This window comes from Drosophila teissieri, chromosome 3L (assembly GCF_016746235.2).
Source record: "Drosophila teissieri strain GT53w chromosome 3L, Prin_Dtei_1.1, whole genome shotgun sequence".
In the NCBI taxonomy this organism is placed as follows: domain Eukaryota; kingdom Metazoa; phylum Arthropoda; class Insecta; order Diptera; family Drosophilidae; genus Drosophila; species Drosophila teissieri.
In genome coordinates, this window is record NC_053031.1 from 1,638,056 (window position 1) to 1,663,107 (window position 25,052).

The 25,052-nt window shown below is 48.4% G+C and overlaps 11 protein-coding genes and 3 non-coding genes across 20 annotated transcripts; 5 read left to right on the forward strand and 9 right to left on the reverse strand.

The window, feature by feature from the left end:
* The first annotated feature begins 104 nt into the window (after nucleotides 1-104).
* LOC122616556 (transmembrane protein 60) lies at nucleotides 105-704 on the forward strand. 2 transcript variants are annotated; one of them, XM_043792049.1, is made up of 2 exons: nucleotides 105-198; nucleotides 259-704. In XM_043792049.1, the coding sequence occupies exons 1-2, from the start codon at nucleotides 124-126 to the stop codon at nucleotides 652-654; spliced, it is 471 nt and encodes a 156-aa protein (XP_043647984.1). In that variant the 5' UTR covers nucleotides 105-123; the 3' UTR covers nucleotides 655-704. The 2 variants fall into 2 exon arrangements, with proteins under 2 accessions (XP_043647984.1, XP_043647985.1); XM_043792050.1 differs by having other exon boundaries at nucleotides 162-704.
* Nucleotides 647-2,180, reverse strand: LOC122616555 (proline-rich protein PRCC). The gene has a single exon (XM_043792048.1). The coding sequence runs from the start codon at nucleotides 2,109-2,111 to the stop codon at nucleotides 699-701; it is 1,413 nt and encodes a 470-aa protein (XP_043647983.1). The 5' UTR covers nucleotides 2,112-2,180; the 3' UTR covers nucleotides 647-698.
* A 405-nt stretch (nucleotides 2,181-2,585) lies between these two features.
* Nucleotides 2,586-3,230, forward strand: LOC122615500 (protein brother). Its single transcript, XM_043790430.1, has one exon. The coding sequence runs from the start codon at nucleotides 2,586-2,588 to the stop codon at nucleotides 3,228-3,230; it is 645 nt and encodes a 214-aa protein (XP_043646365.1).
* A 489-nt stretch (nucleotides 3,231-3,719) lies between these two features.
* LOC122615503 (novel acetylcholine receptor chaperone) lies at nucleotides 3,720-6,188 on the forward strand. The gene is made up of 3 exons (XM_043790433.1): nucleotides 3,720-4,151; nucleotides 5,385-5,523; nucleotides 5,583-6,188. Exons 1-3 carry the CDS (start codon nucleotides 4,029-4,031, stop codon nucleotides 5,801-5,803), a joined length of 483 nt encoding a protein of 160 aa, XP_043646368.1. The 5' UTR covers nucleotides 3,720-4,028; the 3' UTR covers nucleotides 5,804-6,188.
* On the reverse strand, nucleotides 6,113-7,586 carry LOC122615501 (vacuolar protein sorting-associated protein VTA1 homolog). The gene is made up of 4 exons (XM_043790431.1): nucleotides 7,370-7,586; nucleotides 7,247-7,308; nucleotides 7,006-7,156; nucleotides 6,113-6,940 (listed from the first exon to the last, which is right to left on the reverse strand). The coding sequence occupies exons 1-4, from the start codon at nucleotides 7,477-7,479 to the stop codon at nucleotides 6,313-6,315; spliced, it is 951 nt and encodes a 316-aa protein (XP_043646366.1). The 5' UTR covers nucleotides 7,480-7,586; the 3' UTR covers nucleotides 6,113-6,312.
* Nucleotides 7,542-8,828, forward strand: LOC122615502 (peroxisomal membrane protein PMP22). The gene is made up of 4 exons (XM_043790432.1): nucleotides 7,542-7,724; nucleotides 7,810-7,922; nucleotides 7,985-8,243; nucleotides 8,354-8,828. The coding sequence occupies exons 1-4, from the start codon at nucleotides 7,551-7,553 to the stop codon at nucleotides 8,579-8,581; spliced, it is 774 nt and encodes a 257-aa protein (XP_043646367.1). The 5' UTR covers nucleotides 7,542-7,550; the 3' UTR covers nucleotides 8,582-8,828.
* Nucleotides 8,829-9,081: 253 nt separating this feature from the next.
* On the reverse strand, nucleotides 9,082-19,808 carry LOC122616039 (serine/arginine repetitive matrix protein 1). Of its 6 annotated transcripts, none has more exons than XM_043791287.1 (11): nucleotides 19,665-19,808; nucleotides 19,279-19,591; nucleotides 18,664-18,765; nucleotides 15,974-16,342; nucleotides 15,850-15,912; nucleotides 14,599-14,743; nucleotides 13,266-13,336; nucleotides 11,449-13,210; nucleotides 10,292-10,482; nucleotides 10,017-10,229; nucleotides 9,086-9,507 (listed from the first exon to the last, which is right to left on the reverse strand). In XM_043791287.1, exons 2-11 carry the CDS (start codon nucleotides 19,515-19,517, stop codon nucleotides 9,342-9,344), a joined length of 3,321 nt encoding a protein of 1,106 aa, XP_043647222.1. In that variant the 5' UTR covers nucleotides 19,518-19,591; nucleotides 19,665-19,808; the 3' UTR covers nucleotides 9,086-9,341. The 6 variants fall into 6 exon arrangements, 5 of the variants coding, with proteins under 5 accessions (XP_043647219.1, XP_043647221.1, XP_043647222.1 ...); XM_043791288.1 differs by lacking the exon at nucleotides 9,086-9,507 and adding an exon at nucleotides 9,659-9,923; XM_043791284.1 differs by having other exon boundaries at nucleotides 9,082-9,507; nucleotides 10,292-13,210.
* On the reverse strand, nucleotides 16,437-18,541 carry LOC122616041. The gene has a single exon (XM_043791289.1). The coding sequence runs from the start codon at nucleotides 17,148-17,150 to the stop codon at nucleotides 16,446-16,448; it is 705 nt and encodes a 234-aa protein (XP_043647224.1). The 5' UTR covers nucleotides 17,151-18,541; the 3' UTR covers nucleotides 16,437-16,445.
* Nucleotides 19,809-19,896: 88 nt separating the features above from the next.
* Nucleotides 19,897-21,048, forward strand: LOC122615676 (telomere length and silencing protein 1 homolog). The gene is made up of 3 exons (XM_043790723.1): nucleotides 19,897-20,126; nucleotides 20,181-20,794; nucleotides 20,850-21,048. Exons 1-3 carry the CDS (start codon nucleotides 20,011-20,013, stop codon nucleotides 21,002-21,004), a joined length of 885 nt encoding a protein of 294 aa, XP_043646658.1. The 5' UTR covers nucleotides 19,897-20,010; the 3' UTR covers nucleotides 21,005-21,048.
* Nucleotides 21,049-21,188: 140 nt separating this feature from the next.
* LOC122618673 lies at nucleotides 21,189-21,285 on the reverse strand. The gene has a single exon (XR_006326044.1). It is a non-coding gene; the product is annotated as a small nucleolar RNA Me28S-Am2634 (small nucleolar RNA).
* A 137-nt stretch (nucleotides 21,286-21,422) lies between these two features.
* Nucleotides 21,423-21,514, reverse strand: LOC122618674. The gene has a single exon (XR_006326045.1). It is a non-coding gene; the product is annotated as a small nucleolar RNA Me28S-Am2634 (small nucleolar RNA).
* A 133-nt stretch (nucleotides 21,515-21,647) lies between these two features.
* On the reverse strand, nucleotides 21,648-21,736 carry LOC122618677. The gene has a single exon (XR_006326047.1). It is a non-coding gene; the product is annotated as a small nucleolar RNA Me28S-Am2634 (small nucleolar RNA).
* A 211-nt stretch (nucleotides 21,737-21,947) lies between these two features.
* On the reverse strand, nucleotides 21,948-23,456 carry LOC122615678 (60S ribosomal protein L23a). Its single transcript, XM_043790724.1, has 3 exons — nucleotides 23,344-23,456; nucleotides 22,557-22,969; nucleotides 21,948-22,492 (listed from the first exon to the last, which is right to left on the reverse strand). Exons 1-3 carry the CDS (start codon nucleotides 23,372-23,374, stop codon nucleotides 22,103-22,105), a joined length of 834 nt encoding a protein of 277 aa, XP_043646659.1. The 5' UTR covers nucleotides 23,375-23,456; the 3' UTR covers nucleotides 21,948-22,102.
* A 256-nt stretch (nucleotides 23,457-23,712) lies between these two features.
* LOC122617842 (ras-related protein Rab-34) lies at nucleotides 23,713-24,832 on the reverse strand. The gene is made up of 6 exons (XM_043793855.1): nucleotides 24,585-24,832; nucleotides 24,423-24,524; nucleotides 24,299-24,363; nucleotides 24,103-24,236; nucleotides 23,827-24,052; nucleotides 23,713-23,771 (listed from the first exon to the last, which is right to left on the reverse strand). The coding sequence occupies exons 1-6, from the start codon at nucleotides 24,830-24,832 to the stop codon at nucleotides 23,713-23,715; spliced, it is 834 nt and encodes a 277-aa protein (XP_043649790.1).
* Nucleotides 24,833-25,052: the final 220 nt, after the last annotated feature.

A 25,052-nucleotide genomic window follows, 5' to 3' on the forward strand; every position in this document is an offset into this window, starting at 1 on the left:
GTTGCGTTGATGGAATTATTATGCTCTTAAATCTCCTTTATATAGCTTAATATACATATTTAACGCGCTTTATTTTAAATATATTTTTTCTTCGCCGGTAATATTACAAAACTGAATTGGTGAATGTCTTTTTGCGAACACTTAGTGGCCACTGTAATCGCAGTTACACAACACTGGACAAAGTGCATTCGGCTTACGGTAACTTCGCTTTGTTTATTTTCTGTAATACCATGGAAAATATATAAATAACTAACAAAGATGACACTGGCACACCGGGCGCTCTTCACGTGGTTTATCGTCCTGGTTTTCCTGATTCTTCTGTGCCTCCGCCTGGACCCGCGCACCACCTGGAATTGGTTCGTCACCTTCACGCCACTCTGGTTCTTCGATGTGATCATCATCATCTACGTGATTATTAAATTTATCCGCAAGTGGCGAAACCTAACCTGTTTGACGGATCTCTTGTTTCTCTACAAATGGAACATCGCCGGCGTCCTGCTGACCATCGCCTCCCAAGTGATGATTTGCCTAACGCTGGAGTACCCGCAACAGATTCCCATATACGTGACTGTTGCCCCAGTCATCCTGCTGCTGAGCACCGCCATCTTCTATGTGGGCAGCAGGCTGGGAAAACGAGAGGGCTGGATTCAGTAGGATTAAGCATATATTGTAGGATTAGGTGTACATAAAATGGAAACTCAAAAGCCGTATTTGCTTTGGGTGGCCCGACGGGTCTGCCGGTTAGCCGACCACATGGCCTGCAGCTCGGCTTCGTTGGCCTTCGCCTTGTGCGCCAGGTAGGTGATCTGGTGCTTGCGCCGCGTCCCTGCAACCGGCTCCTCGTCCGTCAGCACGCCGGTAGGTTGGAAGGTGGTGGACGAAGCTAGAGCCGATCGCATCCATTCCTCACGATCAGGTAGCACCTCTGACCCAGATATGTCGATCACCTGCATCTCCTTGGCCTCCTTCCGCCTGCGTTTTGCATTTTTGCCCACCAATGCGTCCATGGCCTCTGCGTTTAACTGCTGCTCGTAGTAGCGCTTTTGTGCAATCTGAGTCTGCTCTTCCTCGAGTCGGGCGGCTTCAGCTTCGGCTGCTTCCTTCTCGGCTACCTCCTCGAGGTACTTGCTACTGGCCTCCACCATCTTTGCCGCTCGCTTGGCCACTAGAGCGCTAATCTCGTTGCTGCTCACCTCAGGTAGCTTTTGCTCGGAGTTCAGGGAGAAAAAGTCTCCAGTACCATCTTCGTCATCTTCACTATCGCTGGCATTTACCAGGGAGGTGGGCTTTGATTTTGTTGGTTTCAAAGCGTCATTTGCCTCAGGAATCTTCTTTTGGCCGGCCTTGGGACCATCAACGCCTTCGGTATTGTGTGCAGCTCGTCGCAGCTTCACTGTATCGGGCACAAAAGCTGGTGCTGCTCGAGGCTGCACAGGATTATTGTTTGGACTAGGAGCAGGTGTGGTGTTGGCTGAAGGAGCGGCTGCCGCGGATGAGAAGTTCTTGGAGAAATTGCGCTCCGACTTTGCCTGCGGCAGCAGACTTAACAGTCCCGATCCCTTGGGTGCATTGGGTTTGTCCACTTTGTTCTTAGCTCTATCAGCTTTCTCCTTGTCCACATCTGAGAAATCCCTTAGCGAGGGAATGCTGATTTTTACCTTTCCCTTAACTGGCGGCGGTGGGGGTTTCTCTATTTCTATGGGTAGCGCCTTTTTGTGCAGGAACTCATCGTCTTTCTCCTCTACAATGGCTTTTCCTTTTGCTGCTGTTCGTGGCATGGGAAGTTTGGCAAATGCGGAGGTAACCTGGTTGTCGGCATCCTCATCTTCCTGATCCTCAGCGGCAGCAGTGACTTTTGGTTTGGGTAAGGTCAGTAGGAGCCTTGGGGTGGGCGGCTTTAGCTCCTGAAGGGACACTTCCTGGGGAACGTAATCGTCGTCTTCGTCGCTAATGTGACCACTGGTTGATTCAGGAACCAGAGACGCCTCATTGGCAGGATTTGTTGTGCTCGGCTTGGCTAGTGGTTTTATCACTTCCGCTTGTGGTACAGGATTTTCCTCCTCGTTCTCTGAATCTTCATCAGAACTGGCGGCATAAGCAACAAGCGACATGTTTAACAAATTGGACAAGTTAAACAATACAATACACAAACTACAGCTGTTTTATGTGTCTCGTCTCTAGAGTTGTCAACTGCTTGGGATTTCCATGGTTGGCAGCTCCTTTTGCTTAAGTACTGTACTAACCAACACTGCTAAATAGACCGTTAAAACGTTCTTTACATTTAAAATTATTATTGGTGCTATATTTGTAATAGCATTTTACCTGTACATCACAAGGTATACAATTAAAAACGGCAAGAACCCTATGGATAATAAAAACTCAAATAGGGTACTTATTATTGGAATACCTGATCCTTATTGAGTCCAGATGTTTTCCATCGATGCGAGAATTAGGGGATTCAACAGGTAGCCTAATCGCAAACGATTACCTGATCTACAACTCTTATTTACTTTAAATACGGCGGTCAATCTTAACATTGATCAGTACAACTATTTACTTCGGAGAATACAGATATAGCGAAAGACATGCATCACCATCAGAATCTCGGAGACGCGGCCGCCATGAATGGAATGATCCCGCCATACGAAGCCATGGCCATGTACGAGCAGCCCAAGCCCAGATTCATCTTCAAGATGCCCCGTGTGGTGCCTGACCAGAGATCCAAGTTTGAAAGCGACGAGCTCTTCCGCCGGCTCAGCAGAGAGAGTGAAGTTCGCTACACAGGATACCGGGAACGTGCGATGGAGGAGCGCAGGATGCGGTTTGTCAACGACTGTCGCAAGGGCTATGCGGAGATATCGATGGTGGCTTCGGGCACCAATCTGCAGCTCTACTTCAACGCCAACCACAATCCGTATGCACAGGAACCGGAGTGCGACTTTGAGAGGGAGCGGGGCAAAGTCCATTTGCGTTCCGGCTTCATCATGAACGGGGTGTGCGTCCGATTCCGGGGCTGGGTGGATCTGGACCGACTGGATGGCGCTGCCTGTCTGGAGTTCGACGAGCAACGAGCCCAGCAGGAGGATGCCCAGCTGCAGGAGCAGATCCAAAGCTACAACCAACGCATGGCCGAGTCCAGGAGAATCTATCAAACGCCCCAGACTCCACCCGAGGATCACCATCATAGGGGTGGGCCTGGTCTCCCTAGGGGACCAATGGGTGGTTGGTAGTGCTATGTAATACTTTATAGATTTAAGTAAGATCTAGGTAAACTCGACAATAAATAAGTGAAACCCATGCATCGTGCTCTTATGACATATTCTTGGCATTATCCAAAAACTCTCATTTCACGAGGAACTTCCCGAAATTTGTTTGACATCCATTTCGCGAAAGCCACTCATGTTCACCTAATGATTGTTTATCTGGGCCTCCTTAAGGGTTGCTAGCCGGGGTCTTTGGCCTCATTTGCGCCAGTTTCGGAACAACCACCACCCGAGCCGACCGCCCGAGGAGGAGTGTGGAGTGGAGTGGGTCCAGCTGCCGTTCCGCCATTCCGCCGTGCTCTCCACTCTCCGGGGTGGGCCTGTCGTGGCTGTCCTCTCTTGACTCTCGATTCGGCCAGAGCACCAGGCCTGTGAGCACGTATTGATTTTCCGCCATTCCGTTTGGGATGCTGCCGAAATAAACTTTACAACTGGTCTGAATCTGAATCCGAATCCGAGTCAGTCTCTTTCCGAACGCGAAACTGAAAGCGGAATAGCGGCGAGTGAAAATGGAATAGGTGAAGGGAACGACGCCGCGAAATAAGAAATCATAAAATTATACATACCGCAGCGATTTGAAAACATTCGGATTTTGTGCCTCAATTTGCTGGTGGTCGCGTACTTTTCCGCACCGTCCGAAACGGCACGAAAAGCTAAGAGATTCGTCTAAAATTAGCGACCGGTGTGTTTTGGTAGGGTGCTCTATTCGCTAGGGGCTCCCAGTGAACTCCGCCCCTCCGAGTGTTTACCCATAAATTGGCCAAGATGCCTCCTGCATCCAATACGATCGTGCTGAAGAGCCTCTCCGTGCTGCTGGGCCTGTTCTTCATCTTCGTGGGCACCCTCAAGCTGACGCCGCACATCAGCAAGGATCTCTACAAGGACCTGGTGAGTGGAAAATCGATAAGGCCGGAGTTTTAGGCCGTTTGTTTTGGGGTGCAGCCCATCGATTTTTCCCACGCCCCTTCGCATCTGGCGTTTCAAAACTATGTGTTCGCCAATGGGAACGTTCTTATGTAAATGGGTGGAGACACATTTCAAAAAACGTCCCATTATAGAACGCCATTCGGAAATATAGTCAGTCATATTGAGTCAGTCATATTGAATGGGCATTGAACTCGACCCCATCAATGCCAATCGCTGACATTCGGACATCGCGAGACGCTATGATCTTCAGAGATATTTCAGGAAAAATATATGCTTTACTATCGAAATAGTCTCTTGATGAAATTGTGAAAATTTGGATTTTAAATGATTGAGGAAGCACTTTTGAGTTTTAGCTTTTCAATTATCCAAATAGATTGTGATTCATTCAAATTGGACAAACATTAATTTTCCAAATTCTTCTTGATGAAACTAATGAAGAAATAAACTTTAGAGAAATAACCTCGAAAATTTGGCAAACTAATTATTAATCACCTTGTTTGTAAATTGTTTTGAAAACCTCCAAACAAATTCAAAACTAGTGATTTATAGAACAGCTGTTGCTTTGAATTTTTTGTTTACCTCTTGTAAAAACAACGCCCAGAGATTTTCGTTTTCATTACCATAAAAATAATTCGAATACCAAAGTAAACATTTGCGAACACAAAAACCACAATGACGTATTCTCCTCACTCACTTCAGAGCATATAAATCTGTGTTATATATAAACAATAGGGTGACCACAGGGATTTAAAAAAAACTGTAGTTTTAAAAATAAAAGTAACATAATATCCAACAAGATCATCCAAAATGCAATTACGTTCAATGTTTTTGAGAAAGTATAATTCAGCTGGCGTTTTCAAATTGGCATTGCATTCGTTACGCGCCATTTCACTTTCAATTTTCAAGATTTCCCAATCTCTTCTTTCCCGAAGGCATGGCATTTGAATTTCGAAATATTTGTTTTGTTTGCTGCGCTCCCTGCGGTGTAATTACCTTCGCATTACCACAAACACTCGGGGCCAACGATGCCAACAGAAACAGACGAGTGTGACAGCAAGGAAAGCTTGCTTCCATTTAAAAATAAACCCGCTGCACTGCCTCTTCCGCTGGGCCAACAGGCGGAGCACATTCCTCTGGGGGTGCTTCTGGGCATGATTAATTATATCCTCATATTCGATTTCCTCTCGGTTTCAGCGCACAGAGTACGTGAAGTATGCCAAAGTGTTCCCGCTGACGGCGCTCTTCGGAGTGAAGGTACCCTCGAAATGGTACCGCCGCACCGTTGGCATCCTGGAGATCGTCTGCGGCCTGGCTATGGCTCTGATTCCCTATCGTAAGTTGATGGAATATTAATGTGGAGCAGCTGTCGCAGTAATCACTACTTACCCACAGATAAAGTCAAGAACGCTGCCAACGTGACGCTGCTGGTGCTGATGCTGCTGGGCATCTACCAGCACTGGATGGTTAGTGATCCCTTCGAGCGCTCCGGACCGGCGCTGGTCTTCACCTTCATGCTGGGCGGCCGCCTGGTGGTCTGGTACCAGACCGCACGCCTCCAGGACGAGGCCACGACGGCAACGCAACCTGCTGCGAACGGCGTGAAGCAGGATTAGGTGCCTGCCCCAGGTGCATCACGTACTCATAGTCATTCACTGATCCAGCTTTGTTTTAGCACCTTAAGTTGGGCTCGAGACTGCGCGCCCTGTCTTCGGGTCTCAAATTCATTCACATCATTCTAGCAAATCGAAATTCATGTTTTCACTTTGGTGCCAAATTATTATCGTATACAAAACTACTATATTGTATGTAATGGCGAGAGATACTAACTAAAATGTAGAGCCGCGACCTAAAGACACGACCAGATCAAAACAAAATGTAATCAAATCCTCTTCGTAACGGGCACTTAGTCGGAACCATTTAAATTACGACTTTAGAAACAATTTTAATAAATTTGAACAACTCATACATATTTAAAATTAATAATCCAACGTCAGTCAATCTGAATTTCGTTTTACTTTCGTCCTTAAACGCGTGATTAGCAGGAGATTATGGGGTATACTGGTGCTCTAAGCTATAACTGTGCCTAGGAAGCGATTCCTAAATACGTGTGGATGTGTAAGCCCTACTCGGACCCGGTGCTCAGCAGCTTAAGGGCCTTCTGCAGGTTCTCGATGGCGGTCTTGACGTCGTCATAGTTGAGGGCACTGCCGGCGTACTTGCAATACTTCTGGGCGGTAATCATTTGGTCGGGAGTGATTTGCACTCCGGCCACGGGCACAATGGGCTGGTAAATGGTGGCCGCCGCGGCTGGATTAGGCTGAGCAGTGGGTACGTAGGGCACAAAGCCACCGGGCTTCTCCTCGTCCACCGGCGGACTGGGCAATTTGTTCGGGTTGTTCAACACCTCCTCGACGGTGGGAGGGACCACTCCGGAAGCCGTCGGAGATGATGGAGCAGGAGGCTGCGCGTCTGGCTCCGGCTGGTAGGGCGCAGGGGCAGCTGCTCCCGCGGCGTCCTCTGGCGATGTGTCTGCCGAGGCGTTGGCATTCTCCCCCTCGAGCTCCGCCTCATCGTCGTCGTCTGGCAAGGGGCCGGGAATAGGAGTCTCCCCGTTCTTCAGGCAATTGTGGATGTAGGCTGCCTTCCACTTGGCGTACTTCCTGTTGTGCAGCGCCTCTTCGCTAAGTTCACCGAAGGTCTGGAGAATGTCGTAGAGTACACCACTGGAGTAGAAGGCCTTAACGACATTTCTGTGGGGAAGCACAATCTTATGAATAGGGAAAATCGATTAAAGTATTCGTCTAAAGTGACGCACTTTCCGAAGTTCTCCTCGCGATCCTGTTTGTCGGCGTACAGAAACAGTTTCAAGGCGTAGTTCTCGATGTGTGCCTGGGCAGCCACCTCGTTGGTGATGGCCTCGTTTTCTGCATACTGTTTCTTCATCTGTTCCAGCCAGTCCATGATGCCTGGCGGTCGTAGGGAAAACCAAAACAAAACAAAACAAAACACGGATGAGTCATAGGCTGGCGTATATGCGTATCGGATTCTTCACTCACCCAGCAGCAATTTGGTTTCCTCGCCCGTTTGGGTGGAGGCCTTAAGGCCCACCTGGAGGGAACTGTGTACGGGAGATCAGTAAATGCGGAGAAAACAAGGAAAACCAATCTGTAGGTACTCACTATAGTCTCGCCCAGTAGGCGATGACCACATCCCGGGTATCATGTTCCTGGGCCAGCTTCAGAAAGTGCTGGATGGACTTCAGCGAAGGAGGACAGGGCGGAAACTCCATCGTGGCGGAAAGTGGGCCTAATCCTTAGTGCTCTGCTTAATTGGGGAATCTGGAAAATTATGCCGACAACAATGGAAATGACTACCACGCAGAGTGACCAGATACCGCAGTTTTCCGAATGCCATGGAACCACCGCAGTTCCACACTCTGGAACTAGCAAAATACTAAAGTTAGTACCTCCGTCTAAAGTTGTTTGTGCGGCGCTCAGTTGCGAATCTGCGACCAAGACGTTTGGAGTTTCTCAGGTGAGCACTGGGAACTGGACTATGCTGTTATCAGTGCGACCAGTTGCACTTTGCACTTTGACCTGCATCCTTCACACCATTCCAGGCACATCTCTGCAGCACCGGCAACATGGTTCTCTCCAAGCCCCTGTACTCGCTTTTTGGCACTTATCTGGAGCAGCTCTTCAATCACCCGGTCCGCACCAAGTCCATTACGGCGTAAGTACACTGATCCCGTTATCATCCGGTTCGCTTAACCCACTAACTGCTCCCGATTGCAGATGCGTTCTGGCCACCTCGGCGAATGTCACCTCCCAGCGTTTGGCGGGTGCCAAGACCCTCAACCAGCATAGTGTATTCGCCTATGGACTCTTTGGACTGATCTTCGGCGGTAGTGTGCCGCACTACTTCTACACGACAGTGGAGCGGCTCTTCAGCCACGATGTGCGCTTCAGGAGGTTCTTCCTGTTTCTCTCCGAGCGACTGGTCTACGCTCCGATTTACCAGGCACTTTCTCTGTTCTTCTTGACCCTGTTCGAGGTGAGAGTTGTAAACCGTTTCGGATTAGGTGTATCATAAAGCCCTTATTGTGACACCATTATCCAAGTTCCTAGAACTGAAATCCCACTAAAATCTTTAATACCTTACAGGGCAAGTCTCCCAGCACGGCATTGAAGAATGTTGAGAAGCTCTACTGGCCTCTGCTGAAGGCCAACTGGCAGTACCTTTCCGTGTTCGTGTACCTCAACTTCGCCTACGTTCCCCCGATGTTCCGGTCCATCACAATGGCCATCATCTCCTTCATCTGGGTGGTGGTCATCGCCCAGAAGCGTCGCCGCTTCCAGGAGAAGCAGGCCGGCAAAGAGGCCACCAAGTAGGCCATCTGACCCTTAAACCCAGTGGTAGTCGTCTTGGCCTAATATTCCAATTACTGTTAAGATTACGGCTGAACTGCTTCACGTTCTTTATCTGCCCGTGTTCCGGCGGATTGCAAAAAGTCCATGTGTGTTAGAGGACTTTAGATAAGCTAAAACTATCTGGAGGGGCGCCTTATCAACCGACTGTTGTTATACCTTAAATTTTGTAAACATTTCGTACTAAAATAAAGTAATATACAATGTAAAAGATATCCATTTCCACAAAGCAACAAGAAATCTGTGGTAAAGTACCAGGGCAACAGAAATGCTTATCAAGCAGCGATTGAGTCCAAAAAATGGTCGTCGATCCAACATCCGATTTTAGCCAATTGGTTTCCAGCCAAAGTGCAAGGTGCACGGTGTCGCCAGGTGTTCGTCGAAAAAAACGCACTTCGTAAAATAGAAAGGCAACCTTTAGAGATGCAACAAATAATGCTTTTTTATTAAACGCTGCTTAGAACTAGCAAATAATCGAGCAAAGGCTTACGAACGAGTATTATTGGCATAATATCGGGGCTACAATATAATTTCGCTAGTAAATTCAAGGGCAGATGACTAACTTAGGGCTACGGAATGCGGTGTAAAACAAGTTAAATGCGCATAACAACTATCTTAGGACTAGGAGTCTGACTAGAGCAGGTGACTAGGATGATGGTGATGATTGAGAGGCAACCGTGCCTCAGGACTCGCCGCACATCCTGCGCAGCGACGCGGTTAACACTCAGAAGGCGACCATCGAGGGACTTCGGCTGTTGCGCAGAGGCGTAAGAAGGGGCGTGGCAGGACTGCTGGCGCGGCTGAAGCAACTGGAGCAGCAACTTGAGGCCTCCTCCGCCTCTCCATCGGCGTTCGCCTTGTGGTGATAGGGAATCGGTCGCTTGCGAGCGCTGGAAGCACAATAAATGGATAAGTAAAGGATCAGTGTAGCAAGTTTAATAACCAGTATGCAAATATGAAAGTAACTCACCAAACTGAAAATCGTAAGGAACACAAAAGCATTGTCTAAAAATCAAACAAAAGAAATCCTATAAAACCATATAATCGGTAAGGTGACAAAGTTTATTTGATGTTTGGCTAAATTAAGAGAAATCAGGATGACACATAATTGGATAGCTACAAAAATATATTAGAAGATTGGCGAGTCAAATTATAAGTAGTTCCTGAGTCAGCTGAAAAAAATAAAATCATTTAGACGAAATCAGGAGTTACGTGCTGTATAAATAAGGTGTAAAATCAATGTAACTCAAGTGGATAATGGATAATAGCAACCAACTAGCGTCTTGTGCTGCGTGGCGATCGACGGCTACGAAATTAGAACAAATAAAATGTAAAAGAAAACGATTATTTAAAGAAATTAAGATGTCAACCAAGGCGAACAGGAATCCTGCCTAGCTACCTCGTTATGCGACGTCTGTCTAGGAAGCTGGGCGAGCCGCGACGCCTTGGGATGGAGGGCGATCGAGAGCCGGACTGCGATGATCCGGAGCCGCTGCCGGAGGAGGAGCTGCCCGAGCTGCTGTGCGAGGAGCAGCTGGAGCGGGAGGAGTGCGACCCGGAGCGGGACCTTGAGCTGCGCGATCCGCTGCGACTGCTGGACGAGCTGTAGCGCCTAGGTAGAGACAAATAAGACATTAGTCTGCAATTATGAGAATCCCTGCACCAAGTACTTACGATCTCGACCGGCTGCTGGAGTGATGTCGATGATGGCTGGTGCTGGTGCGCCTCTTGCTGCGACTCCGGCTCCGACGCTCTCGACTGCGGCTCCTACGGGCCGCACTCTCCGCCGCCGCCACGGTGGCTGTGGATACCTTGGAGACGATGGCGTCCACCAGTGAGCTGTCCGCGAGCGCTGCGACTAGGGGCTGTGGATCGTGAATTTTGAAGGGTTTTATAACGATTTTCGGTTTCTGTTGGTGCTGATGGTGATGATGATGGTAGCTAATACTATTGGCGGCCACGGCCGCAGCCGCTGCCGCCGCATTGAAGCTAATGGGACCGCCACCACCCCGGACATGCGAAGGATGACCCAACAGCGGAGCACCTGGCCCACCCACGCCCACACCAGCTCCCGCCAGAGACAGTAGTCCCGGATGGCGCGGTCCGTGGCCGAAGAGACTCGAGTTGTAGACCAAGCCACGAGCCAGGTGGTGCGCCTGCTGCTGCTGCAGGCTGTGCTGGTGGTTCTTGCAGATGTTGTAGTGGGTGGCGGTTAGCAGGGGACCGTGGTTGAGGCGGTTTGTGGTGCGATTGTAGGTGCCCGGAGTTCCCGCCAGAAACGGGAGCATGGCCGGGTTGTTGCTGTTCCCGCCGCTATTGCTACTGTTGGGATTTGAATGAGGGACCCCACCACCACCACATGCATGAGGGTTGTTAGTACTATGTCTACTGTTAGGGTTATTGTTCAGCGTGCGGTTGTGGAAGATGCGCTTCCCCGAAGGATGCTGGTGATGTTGCTGCTGCGACTGGTGATGCATGTGCTGTGGAGGCGGCCTGTTGTGGTGCACGTGGTTCTTGTAAACCAATGTCGGACTCTTTGCGTCGCCATTCGCCGCCACTTGGGGCGTCTTGCAAATGGGCGGTGTGCCGGCGTCCCTTTTCTTAACCGGATCCTCCACAGGCACGGACAGCTCTTGATCCGGATCCCGCAGCAGAGGCTGCTCCTGGCGCTGATCCATCGGCAGAATCACCGCCAGAGGCGGCGGGGGCGTCGTCGTTAGTGTTAGCGTGGTTGTAGTCAGTGGGTTAATCAAAGCGGTCACGTTGTTAGCAACAAGGAATTCGCTTAGCGAGTTACGTTTAGTAGCCGTCACCAGGTCGCTGCCACTTACTTCGCTACCCTCTTTGGCCGGGTCTTTCTCCATGATCTTGATCTTCTGCTTGGCCTTGGCCGCTATCCCAGACTTCAGTTGTTCCAGCATGCGCAGTTCCTGCTGTTCCTCGCGCTCGCGCCTGCTCTGCTGGAATTCCTCCAAGGCGGCACCATCTACTCCTGCTTCGGCATCGCTGCCGTCGTCGCTTTGTGCCCTCAGGCGGACCACTGGAGCAGGTTTCGCCGAGTGGGCTTCCTTAACTTTGGACGGTCGCTTTTTGTCCTGAACGATGTCGCGGTAGCGTTCCGGATGGCGTTCAGCTGGCGAGTACCGCAACTCGGAGGAACCTGAGCGAGAACGACGCCTCGTAGGCTTGGGACTTGCGTCGACCACCTTGCTCTTAGACTTCGACTTTTGCGGGGAATTGGACTGCTCCCGCTTCACGCTTCTGCGGACCTCTTCCTTGGGGCTGACCTCCTTCTTGACCTCTTTTTGTTCTGGTGTCCTACTCCTCTTCTTTTGTTTCCTGGGGGTGGGCTTGGGCGATGGGGTACGCGAGGAAGTCGAGCTACTACTGGAGCTGTCGGAATCCGAGCTAGAGCTGGAAGCCGCCCGCTGGCGCTTAGTCTGTTCCAGGGCCACCATCACCGACTTCGTGCCAAGGATATCGTTAACAGTGTCCTCCGCCGCCTTGAAGGGATTGAAGGCTGGTACGGGTACCGACTTCTTAGGTGGCGCCTCTGGGGAATGGGCTGGCGATTGGAATCGGGAATTGCGGCTTAATTTAGTGTCATCTTGTCGCTTTCTGCTAGCGTTGGTAGGAGAGCGCTTGGAACTACGATCTCTTGGCGATCGTGTGGGCCGGGGTTCCTTGGCTGGACGTTCTCTGGAACGCTGTCTCTCCTTGGAACGTTGCCTGTCCTTTGATTGTTGTGGCTCCTTGGAGCGCTGCCTCTCCCTTGAGCGCTGTCTATCCTTAGAGGGTTGCCTCTCCCTTGAACGCTGCCTATCCTTAGAGTTCTGTCTCTCCTTTGATCGTTTCCTCTCGTTAGAACGTTGCCTTTCCTTTAATCCCTGCCTATCCTTGGAGAGCTGCCTCTCTTTAGAGCGCTGCCTCTCTTTAGAGCGCTGCCTCTCCCTTGACCGATTTCTATCCTTCGAGCGCTGCCTTTCCTTAGAGCGCTGCCTCTCCTTCGACCGTTGCCGCTCGTTGGGGCGCGGTTTTTCCTTCGACCTATTCCTGGATCTATCTCGCCTTTTGTCCACTGATTGTTTTTCTTCCTTGGGCCTGTGTTTTTCCTTGGACCTTTGTCTATCCTTGGACTTTGATCGCCGTCTTTCCCTAGACCTTTCTCTTTCCTTAGATTGCGGTTTTTCCTTACATCTTAGTACGTCCTTCGACCGGGACCGCTGTTTTTCCTTGGATCGTTGTCTTTCTTTGGATCGCTGTCTTTCTCTGGAGCGCTGCCTTTCCTTAGACCGCGGCCTTTCCTTAGACCGCTGTCTGTCTCTCGATCTGTGCTTCTCCTTGGACCGCTGCCTGTCCTTAGAGCGCTCTCTATGCCTTTCCGCCTCCTTGCGTGGTGGCGTAGCCGCTGACCGTTCCCTTGCCTTGTGATGACGACTGTCTATGGAGGCTTCGAGTGGCCTGGATTTCGTATCCTTGCGCTCGCGAGAACGGCTGCGCGTGACATTTTCCTGCTGCGAAGCCTTCTCATCGGACTTGGAAGCCTTTACGCCACGGGACCTGTCCGGTTTGTTCTCTTTCCGCGATGGAGAGCTAGGATATACAAGTTTAAGTTCTTCGTTCTTGAATTATACGATTCTCAACTTACTTGGAGCGCTCAGAGTCCGAGGAACTGGCCCGTGCGCGTGACTTCTTTTTCAGCTTCTTGTCGCGTTTTTTCTGCATAATAGAAGAGCATGGAGTGTTAGTGAACCGACTAAGTGCTAGGCGCTCTTGCTAAGAGTCTAACTGTTAGCAGTAATGTCGAACATAGTTCATTCTTTATGGCATGATAGACATATGAAGTTAGAGTTTGGTGCTTTCAATTTTGCAGCATTTGACTTTCGCAAGCATTCTCTCTAGGACTGGAAACAGTTTTGCATTTTTCTGTATTTGTACAACAGTTTTGATCGGCTATCACTTCGCACTAGGTATCATTATCATATGGTTGTTTATAAGTAGCTTAAAGAGAACAGTCAAATGAAAGTACTTACAAAACTACAAGAGAGCCACTGAAAGCTATCCTATATTAATGAAGCGCCAAGGGTTTTCATAAACAAAATATAAATTTTTTCGTTTCTTGAATTTACTTAAATATCTTTGATTGATTTGGTTGTTCGAAAGACTATCTACGTGTAACGGAAATTTGGAATAATCAAGTAATCAAATAAAATGGAACCAAAAAGATCGAGGGCCATCCACAGCACTTGATATTTCACTCGGAAGGAGGAGGTGTGGATAGGATAGCCCCTCGACAATAATGAATTTCTTCTAAGCATCTATACGAACGAAAGAAAAGTTGGTAGAGAATTGAGAGAAATCATAAGGTTATAATAGAATGCGTTTGCAGCCTTTTTACCTTTTACAATATTTGTGGGTGATTTTTGTAATTTTCTGATTACTAATTAAGTAGTATGCATTAGTATTTATAAGGTAGAGAACGGTTTTATGCAGGATTATAGTTCAGTACTTGGTTATTTTGTCAATCGATATTTTGAATGTTCATTTGGTGGAAAAAGAAGTAAATAAGCAAGAGAAGAAATGGCGTATGTTTAATATTTGGTGAACAATTATAACAACGAAACGAAAAATCAAACGAGTTATCATCATATACAGGTAGTAATATTATATGTAAATATATAGAGAGAAAGGCAGTACTTCCATTCGGATTGTTAGGTCAGACGTAATAATTAGTTGGTTGTTAGTCAAAGGATGAGTCGTACAATAAAGGAATAGAAATATGCATATGTTACAATATTTGCAGTTGGGTGTCTTGGAGAAAGAGCTTCAGATCGGAGCTCCTCATTAACGCCTTCGATTCACACCATCTAGCAAAAGTTGTGACCAACAAAGACCTCCGGTCCTGGGCTTTCTCTCCACGCACCTTTCTCCAGGTCTTGATAGCTTATGTGCACGGGTTTGGGGCCCTAGCCCTTGCATACCTTGTCCTTCTTGGCTTTCTTGCGGGCGGTCTTCGACTCGCGTCGATCCTCCTCGCTGCTGTCGTCGTCGTCATCGCTATCCCGGTCGCTGTCCCGGGCACTTTCGCTGTGCTTGCGCTTTCGCGACTTTTTCTTCTTCGACTTACTGCAAGTAGAAGGGTAGAGTTCGTTAAGAATGAGTGGATCCAGTAGCACGTGTATTTAGACAGCTATTCGAAAGTGTTATTTGGTGCTGGCTACGACACACAGATTGGACAAGGCGCTTTCGGTAGCCCTAGAGCTCCAAAATACTGGTTAGCAGCAATGTATAAATAGGTTTACTTGTGGTTCAGTGCTTTACCTTCATCGAAAACTGCGCAAATTGCTTTGTCTTAACATTATAGAAGGTAATCATAATAATAGAAAGAAAGATGAGAAAGTAATTCGCTTTTAATTTTAGCAACACACAGAGAGACCTCTTAACGATATCGCTTATTGTATTGTTTGGTATTGTTGTAAGTTCTAGTAGTTCTTTACTTGTAGTTGGTATTTGGTATTTGGTATTGTAGTTTAAGTTGGCAATGCAATTTCTATGGTTTTAAGATTGTAGAATCGAATTATTACTTACCGCCGGGCAGAGTTTGGGGGAATGTGAATGGGCGAATTGTGGGGGAAGTATCTGTGATCAGTTGGTTAGATGGTTAGTTTGGATCTAGTTGGATTGCTTGGGTTTTCGAGTGGGTGGGTGGGTGTGTGTAAAGTGTTGGCTAGTGGAGAACCCATACGTACTTAGATCCCTGATCACTCTACTCACTCTCGCTGCACACGGATTCAAATAAAAGATTGTCTTGGCAAGTGTTAGGATATCGAAAGTATATATTGCAGAAAGGCATTTGAAACATTTCACTTGATTGGATTGGTTCTTATAGTTTGTTGGATAGTGTTAGCTTGGTTAAAACTAAGTGTGAGTCATTTGTACGTGGCTTTTCGCTTCTTTTTACTTTCTTTCTCATATGAGTCCCTTTTGTGGTTTCAAATGCAATGTAAAAGAAGGAGTAGAGACGAAAAACAAAATGTATTAAGCAGTTGATTGATAGTTACATAGTATCATTGGTTTTCACGCTCTAAGCGCACGTGTTTACAGTTTACTATGTACGATAAGAAACAAATCAAAAATCATGACTGTAGAGTCCAACCAAAGAGCAAAGGAAACAAACACAGAGCTACTGTTGTCGAGGGATTGAAGTTTTGGATTCCGGCCAGGACTCTTACCTCTCTTTCTTGTGCTTCTTCGACTTCTTCTTCTTGTCCTTCTTGCGCTCAGGACTGGCCGAACTGAAAACCAAATGCTTAAGTAAATGCACTAGTCTTGCAAAGTCACTAACTATGTACTCACCTCTCTCTGGCGCGCTTCTTGCGCTTCTTCTTGTCCGTCTTGGAAACATGATCGCCACGCTCATCGCCACTGGCCGCCGCATCGCCACCATCGCGATCCTGTTCACGGGAAGGAGTGCGCACTAGGGCATACCGCTTCCCGGTCTCCTTGTCCTTGCCAGCTGCTGCGGCAGCTGCCGCCGCTGCCAGGCTCTCGCGCTGGGCGTCCAGTTCCTTTTGGAGAGCCACGCTTTTGGCCAGGTCCTCCTTCGCCTTGCGATCGCTGTCGAAGCTGCTGCCCTCGACGAAGTACTCGGATATGTTGAACGCCTCGCGCAGTTTGGCGTTCTTCTGCTGTTGAGCCTCGGCTATTTGATGGGTGTCGCGAGCACTGGAAGACAAAATGATGCTTTTCGTTAATAGAGAACAAATATGTGAGTGCCTAAACATATAATCTAAAATGTGTATATTTCTGGTTCGCGTTTACTAGGTGGCTACCTTGTTGCCATAGCACTGCCGGCTCCCAGCAGTGTCTCCAGCAGGCTGCTCGAGGAATACTTGAGCAGCTCGAGCAGGACGCTGCCATCGATATTAATTTTCGTCTGTGACGAAGGCAGCTCCTTCTGGATGGAGTGCTCAGCTGTTCGCTGGGCTGGCTCAAGTGCCGGCTCCTGGTCCTTCTGTTGGCAAGCGCACGCGCATTCTGGATGAGTCCTCTTGGAGACTGCTGGTCGCCTGGTCTTGTTGGCGCCGCTTGCCAACGCCGGCCGCAAGGGCTTAAACTTCCTGGCCACCGCCGCATAGTTCCACGTGTGGGCGGTCAATCGGAAGCTCTCGTACCTGGCCAGGTACTCCCGGTTGTCGTGCTGAAAGTAGGGTGCCTTGGTCTTCCTGGCCCCATTTGAGGTGGCAGCCGGAGCAGAGGAGGGGGTCTCTCCGGTTTGGGGGCGCGGACTGCTCGGTTTGCTACCGGGAATGGGGATGGTTGCGCTCTTTACGGCGGCGGTGGTGGTGGTGATTGCGTGACCTGCGCGTTTGCGTCGCTTGCGGCGTTTCTTCGGTTTCACCACCTTCACCGTGGTGGCTTCCATTGTTGTTGTTGTCGTGGATGCAGTGGCCACCGAGGCAGTCGCTGTGCTTCCCACTGCAGCCGTAGCCGTGGATGTCGTAGTGTTGCTGTAGATCTCCGAGGAGAGCATGTTGGCTTTTAAGTTATTCACTTATGATTTTTTTTTAATTATTATTATAAGCTTTTATCGTTAAGTTTTAATCCATGTATGCGGAAGACAGTGGATTTCAGGTTATAGTTCAGTTTCGTTTGCGTACATTCACTTAAATTTTCGTTAATTATCAAAAGACATTATTTTAACTTCAATTATCCATGTTATTGGAAGACAGTGGATTTAAATTTCTGAATCTCTGAATTTTTAACTCGCGTTTGCTTTAATTTTTTTTGCGTTAATATATGTTTAAATCCATGTAATTGGAAGACAATGGATTAGCAGAGTGTTTATGCTTTATATAAATACAAAAATACTTTTCCTTTTTAATATATTTTGCTATAATTTAATCGGTTACGATTGGAAGACGATGGATAAGCATTTATTTGGTTTCACTTTTGGCTACATTTAGCAAGGCCCGTGATATTTTAAATAATCCTTAATCATCTGGAAGACGTTGGATAGTTTTTTGGAGACATTGAATTACGATCGCTATGGCTATTAAGTTTACTCCGCTGCTGCAACTTCGCGCACTTGCCTGCTCCACTTCGCGACTTATACTAATTAATTACTGACTATGTTTGGAAGACTTATTTAGTGATTTGTTGCATTCATTCGGCTTAGGTATCGAGCATTACTCCGTCTGGCCCTGATACCTCTTCAATGGGGCTCCACTCTTAGCACTTGCAACAACCACTAGAATAGTAGACACCACGACGACGACATGAGCGCTTAATCCCCGGCTCGAAAGCGGCTGGCAATGCTGACTTAGGGGTGAACCAAGGGCTGTGCGCCACCACCACCACCACAACCACCGGCGCTGGGTTTCCCTTCAACGGGTGCATTTGCATTGCTACTCCTCCTCTGGCACACTTGAAGGGCTGCCTGGGTGCGGAGCCCTCCCTCCAGGTCATTGGGATCTCGTGTTTTATTTTGGTTCTTTCTTTTGATTAGTAGGCTTATGGCTGCATTTGGTGCTGAGCTCCTGACGGAGCGGATATTGATTTTTCCAGCGATTTTCCAGTGCTTATCGTGCCCTTTTTACCGGGTCCCCTGCGGCGGCTCCTCTGCGCCACATCCATCGCCAGCCCCTCGCTGTCCTCGCCAAGGACACTTAGTGGGTCGTTTTAGCAGGCGGTAATTGCTTTTAATTTGTATGTAAATATATCTTGCTGCTACTGGGCGATTCCTGAGCGCGTTGGCCAACTTGCTGTGGCTTTGGAAGACTTGAAGTGACTGAAAACTGAGCGCATCCCGGAAAATCTTTGCAGCAGCTTTTTCTCTACCCGTCGCCTGTGATTGGCCCCCGCATGAAAGGGGTGGCGAGTTGGGCGCTGCGGCGGCGCATGTCTCTCCCTGTATGTGGTTTACAGCTGTCGTGCGCTGGCCGAGATTTTAGCAGGCCTTCGTTTTGTTTAAGAGCTTATTGATTTGTCCACTGGGCGCACGTTTTGCTTTAAATTACATAAGATATTAATAGTGTGATACTTACGCTACGCGTCCGAATTCATCCTTGGCCAGATCTGTTTTGCCCTGTCCCATCAACTTCTGGCGGAAGGAGTCCACCTGCGATTTGATTTCCTCCGGAGTGCGTCTGAAATAATTGAATAAATTTCAATGATTTGATACTTATCAGGGTTTTTAACTTGAAGCTCTTAACGCTACCTTTGAGACTTGCTTAATTAGCTAAATAAGGCTTGAACGTGGATGTTATTTCACCTATCTAGACTGTATTATAAACTAAAAGTGCTTAGATTTTAGTCCGCTTGCCCGGACATGCGGATGTCTTCCACTCAAAATAATCTCTACAACTGAAATGCACTTTTTTCACCACCAGTCGAGTCCGTGCCACCGGAAGAGTGCTTACATGTGACGCACCGAGGGGGTGGAGGAGGCCCTGCCCGCGTAGGGGTGGCTCGCCACCGGGCTGGGGGTAGTTCAGTGTTCCGTTGGGCGCGTGTGCGTCCGCTCTCTGGCAGGCAAGAGCAGCTACCAGGCGCCAATGTAAACATAAACAGCGCAGGAAGCAACAGCCCCAGCCCGGCGTTATATAACCCGGATTGCCATTACACAGTGGCATGTAATTGCCCATGTCCCCTGCGCTCACCCCTGCTTCTCGAGAATCTCCTCAAATTCCAGGCACTTGACTTCGATCTTGCGCTTGCGGTCGTGGTCCAGAATCTCCTTGTTGGGCGGCCGATTCAGCTGGGCGTCCAGCTTCTTGGTGTCGTCCTCGGCGCGGTAGTCCTTGTCCTTCTTCCCGGGTCGCACACATGCCCAATTCCGCTGCACGTGTCCATTGGTGCCGGAGCCACGGGGCGTGGTCAGTCCAATGCCGTTGTACATGTTGGTCGGCGATGTCCTTCGAGTCCCTCTAAAATCTCAACGACTCCCGGCGGTCACTGTGTGCTCCACCAACGCTGCAATTGCATCCGACGGAAAATCGATTTCAGTTGCAGTGTGTGTGGGGTTCGGCTTGCTTGACTTGCTCACCTGTGTGATAGGTCCTGTGGCGCTGCAATCCAAGCGCTGGCTTCCCTATGTTGCCTCACTTTTCAGCAGTTTTCTCCTTTTTGCCAAAATATTCGGCTGCATATGCGAAAATATGCCGCCGTCAGTGTTACCAGATAATGAGAGTCGCCTAAATGTTCCCTAGCTGTCAATTGCTGCAAACGCCACGCTTAAGTTAACATGAGTGAATCCTGTTCATAACAGTGAAGTTAAATGTTAATAGTGGAGTCAAAATCGGGAATGGCATGGGCACACTAAGAATTAAACGTAAACAACAAATTACACTTTCGTTATTTTAAGAAATATAAAGAATTAATAGGCTTATATCATGAGTGATGCGGAGGAAAACAAAGCAGAAACAACCACCAAAGTGATGTTCAAGAAAGCGGGGCGAAAAAACCTTAGGCAACGCAAGAATTCAGATGAAACAGAGAAGGAGGAACAGTAAGTCCAAAACAATGTAAAAAGAATACAACCAAAATGAGCAATTCTATACAGAATAACGCTAGATGAGATTAAGGAACGCCAGCGTCTGAGGCAGCGACCCAATGGCGTCAGCCTGGTGGGACTGGCGCTGGGCAAGAAGATCGCGCCCGAGGAGGAACTCGCCATCAAGGATCCCTTCAATGTGAAGACCGGAGGTCTGGTGAACATGCAGCAGCTGAAATCGGGCAAGATGAAGGAGGCGGACGACGCCTACGACGTGGGCATTGGCACACAGTTCTCGGCGGAGACAAACAAGCGTGATGAGGACGAGGAGATGATGAAGTACATCGAGCAGGAGCTTCAGAAGCGCAAGGGCGGCGGCACGGAAGACGCAGCGGACGACGACGGGGATGTGAACAAGTACCTGACCCCCGAGGATGCCGCTTTGTACGCCCTGCCCGACCATCTGAGGCAGTCCTCCTCGCACAGATCCGAGGAGATGTTGTCCAACCAGATGCTCAATGGCATTCCCGAAGTAGACCTGGGCATTGTGGCCAAGATCCGCAACATAGAGGCCACCGAGGAAGCCAAGCAGAAGCTGCTGCAGGATGCCAAGAACAAGAAGGATGGACCCTCACAATTCGTGCCCACCAACATGGCGGTCAATTTTATGCAACACAATCGATGTGAGTTCCGAAGTGTGCAACGTTTTTGCGGATTCAAAACCTTTGTTTCTTTCAGTCAACATCGAGGATAGTAGCGATCAAAGGAGGCGCAAGCGGGAGGAAAGGGAGGGTAACAAGTCCGCACAGCATCAAACGAATCCCAATGGAGTCAAGCGAGCCACAGATGACTATCATTATGACAAGTTTAGGAAGCAATTCCGCAGATACTAAATATACGAGTGCGAGCAATAAAAAGTACAAGTGTTTAGGTTCAAGATTCTGTTTTATTTCCATTTCTTTTACTATTTCAATTTACTTAAATAATTTTTGCATTAATCCGTTCATGGGTCATTTCTGTAAAATAAAAGCAAATTGATAATTAGTATTGCTTCACAACTAAGGACGTATTGGTCTTATGTTTGCGATCAGTGAGAGACAAAACTAATTTCAAAGCAACGAATGACTGAGGCTCAATGAGATTCCTACTCAAAATATCATCAGAACGAAGATAATTCTTAGCTATTGGCTACTATAACGTATACACACCTTTTAAGAAGTTAGTCCAGTATCAGAAAAATATTGGCATAACTGAAATAAATAATAAAGAATTGATTAGGTGAGGTTTTTAAGAGAGGGCTTCGTTGTATAAAATGATTTGATCAGTGAGAGATTAAGATTGATTTCATAGCTACAGGTAGCTCAGTGAGATTCCTACTCGAAATATCATCAGAGCAAAGCACATTTTAAACTAAGGCATCAGAATTATACACACCTTTTTAAAGAAAACCCAAGAATCCAGATACACATTGAAAACAGCTGAAAAAAATTAAGGTCTTGATTAGAAAGGTTTGGTTAAGTACGGCTACGTTGTGATAATGTTATGATCAGTGGAGATTAAATTGATTTCATGGTTATTTCAATGAGATTCCTACTCGTAATATCATCAGCTTAGTGTTATACATGAAATATAATAAACTGAAACTTTAATTACCTTTTTGTTTAGCAAGTTAGTGTTCCCATTTAAATATAACCTGCGATAAAAGAAAGTATTAGCAAAATATAATGTTGTTAGATATTAAAAACTCACCTTATTGAATGATAAAACGTGTAGTATCCAATCTAGAAGAGAAAACTGAAAACAATTGAAAACCCACCCGTATTGAAAACCCACAAATAGTTTTGGAGTGGTTTTATTATACCCAGACAACTTTGAAACGTTCATCCTCGCTCTACCGTGTCAGCTTAGCATTACTTTGTTTATAGAAAAGAATCTACATATAAAATGTAGAACGCGATGCCCATTCCACACGTTACCGCAGATTGCACCGCTTATATGATGCCGATCTTGTTGGCAATGTCCAGGGCGTCGTAGTCGCGCGCCAGGCGCACATAGGCCTTCTTCTGGCCATCGGGGCGGATGAGCACGTTCACCTTGGCCACCTTGATGTCGTAGAGCTTGCGCACTGCGGCACGCACGTGGTTCTTGTTGGCGCGCAGGTGTGTGAGGAAGACCAGGGTGTTGTTGTCCTCGATCTTCTTCATGGCAGCCTCGGTGGTCAGAGGGTACTTGATGATGTTGTAGGCGTCCATGCGGTTCCTGGTGGGTACCGACTTCCTGGGGTACTTGGGACTCCTGGGCAGCTTCAGGGTGGTGGGCCGACGGAAGTGCACGTTGGTGCGGATCTTGCGGGCACGGGTGCCGAAGGCTCCCTTAACGATCTGTTCGAAAGAAAGTACAAGGTTAGTAATTGGATTCCCTTAATATTAAGAAGCTCATGCACACCTTCTTCTGGACCTTCTTGGCGTTCAGCAGAGCCACAGCCTTGGCCTTGGCGGTTCCCTTGGCGGGCTTGGCGCCAGGCTTCACACCCTTCTTGGCCTTGGCGGCCGCACGAGCCTTGGCGGAGAGCTTGGCCAGCACGGACTGGGGCTTCTTGCCGGCGAGGACCTTCTTCTTGGCATCCTTGCCCTTGGCCTTGGTGGCCACGGTCTTCTTCACGGCCGCGGGCTTCTTGGCAGCAGCACCGGCGGTCGCTGGCTTCTTGGCGGCCGGAGCAGCCTTCTTGGCCGCTGGGGCAGCAGCCTTCTTGGGCGCAGCGGCAGCTGGCTTGGCGGCCGCGGGAGCAGCCTCCTTTTTGCCGGCAGCGGGAGCCGCAGCAGTCTTCTTCTGCTCTGGCTTCTTGTCGCCAGGCTTGGCTGTAAACAGAGGAGCGCGGAGTTCACGGATTAGTAAACATGTTCGGCTCACGGCGCACAAAAGTTAGGTTAGGCCTGATCGATCAGCAAGGCAATGGGACGCTTCCCGACTTATCCAGCTCCTAGCAAGCCAATTGTTTCGGATTTCTCACTCGGTTGCTATACTATCCCATTTGTAACACACACTTGGACATTCCCACGCAGACACACCGCACGTGGCCGAAACTACGGGCTATCTGTTTGAACACATTTATGCCTTAAAAAACGCGATATTCCGCACAATTTCGATTGCCCGCTGGTGGGCCGTGCTGTCGCCTCGCTTTTGCTGATCGATTCACGCATTTTACGCTAATTTTTGAATGAAAAACCCTTACCGGATTTCTCGGTTGGCTTTTTGGGTGGCATTTCTACGAGAAAAAGAAATGAAAAGGAAAACTGAGGGGCAGTTGTCAAAAGGCGGAAGCGCGATTTGACGGAAGGGTGGCCAGATCGCTGGAATTTTGCACGCATTCAGTGCGCTTGGTAACCCTGTTTGTGCGCTTTTTAGCTGGGTACGGCTTGTTATCTTGACATTGTGCGCACGCAACACAGCCGGAAAAATGTGTGGCAACGTTGTCGTTGGTTAAGGAAAAACGTTATTTTTTAATTTAAATTGAAATAACCAATAGGTTGTAAGGTAATTTAAAAACGTTTTATTCAATGCCTTACGTTAAACTAAGAATATAAGTTGTGCTAACTGCAGTCTAGCAAGCACAGCCACTTTTCTGTGGCGAGAGGCGGCTACCAAAGAAGTTACGTAAATCTAAAAAATAATGCATTTTAGTGTAAAAGTTTACTATTTTCCAATAGAATCTCACCAAAAGTTTGCGATTTAAGAGGTGCCTGAGTTGCCGGTTCCTGAGGTTTACTCTTAATTGCCCTAATTTCCTGCATTGCAGCTTCTTCAAACGCCAGGCCAGCGATCCTTTGAAAGAGCTCTGTGACTTTGAAGCCAGAGCGTGCTGAAACGGACCAATATTCCGCCTGAAGCTCGGCGGCTGCCACTCCTGCCAGTCGTTCCATGCGTACGAACTCCTCCTTCGTCTGAAAAGTAAGTGTTATTATTTGAATTTCCTTGTAACAAGGGAGTTTACCAAGAGATCTGCCTTTGTGCCCACCAGAAAAACCAAGGGTCGCCTGCTTGCATTGTAGTTGAGTGCGCTGCTCAGCCACTTTTTGGCCGACTCCAGCGAATCCTTCTTCGACATGTCATAGGTAACCACAATCACTTGTATTATCAATTTGTAATATTAAAACACTATCCTTATATTTGAATTAGATGGCACTTACCGCTTGCATTGCGATAATAGGCTCCTGCGATGCACCTGAAACGCTCCTGACCAGCAGTGTCCCACCTGCAAATAGAACGCATTTCAAATCCACACTGATAATGTCTGCTTGGCAGTTGACCTACATTTCTAGACTATAGTTGTGACCCAGAACGCTGAAGTTCTCCAGCTCGAAGTCCACGCCAATGGTGGCCTTGTAGTTCGACTGGAATTTGTCGTAGCAAAACCTGCAGATGATTGTGTAACTTAATTAACTTTAAAATGCCTATATGCCATACCGTGCTCACCGATTGACGATGGCCGTCTTGCCCACGGAGCTGTCGCCCACGAAGATGACCTTGCAGGGTCGGAACTTCAGCTTGCGTGGCGCCTCCAGGTGGTAGCGCACCTGCGGCCCGAAGTCCCGTTCCTTGCTCAGCGGAGTCTGGGCGGCACTGTAGGCGGGCGGCAGGTGCCGCAGGCGGGTGCGAGGATCGTGCATGACCACCGTGGGCGGATTGGGCAACAGCAGGTTCTGTCGCAGTCGATGGGGCATGGCGGACGTCTCTATTCCAACTAACTGAGCACCTCGAGCTGGGAAAGTCAGCCACGTCGCTGAAATCGTCATCGCCTCCGCCGCAAACCACAAGCTCGGTCGGCTTGAACTTGGTGGCTATCACATGCCCAAGGTGCCGGCAGCTACCTTACACCCCGTGTTTTGCATTGTAAATGCAGGTGCTTCTGGATAAGAGCAGCTCGGGTGTGGGTTAGTTCCG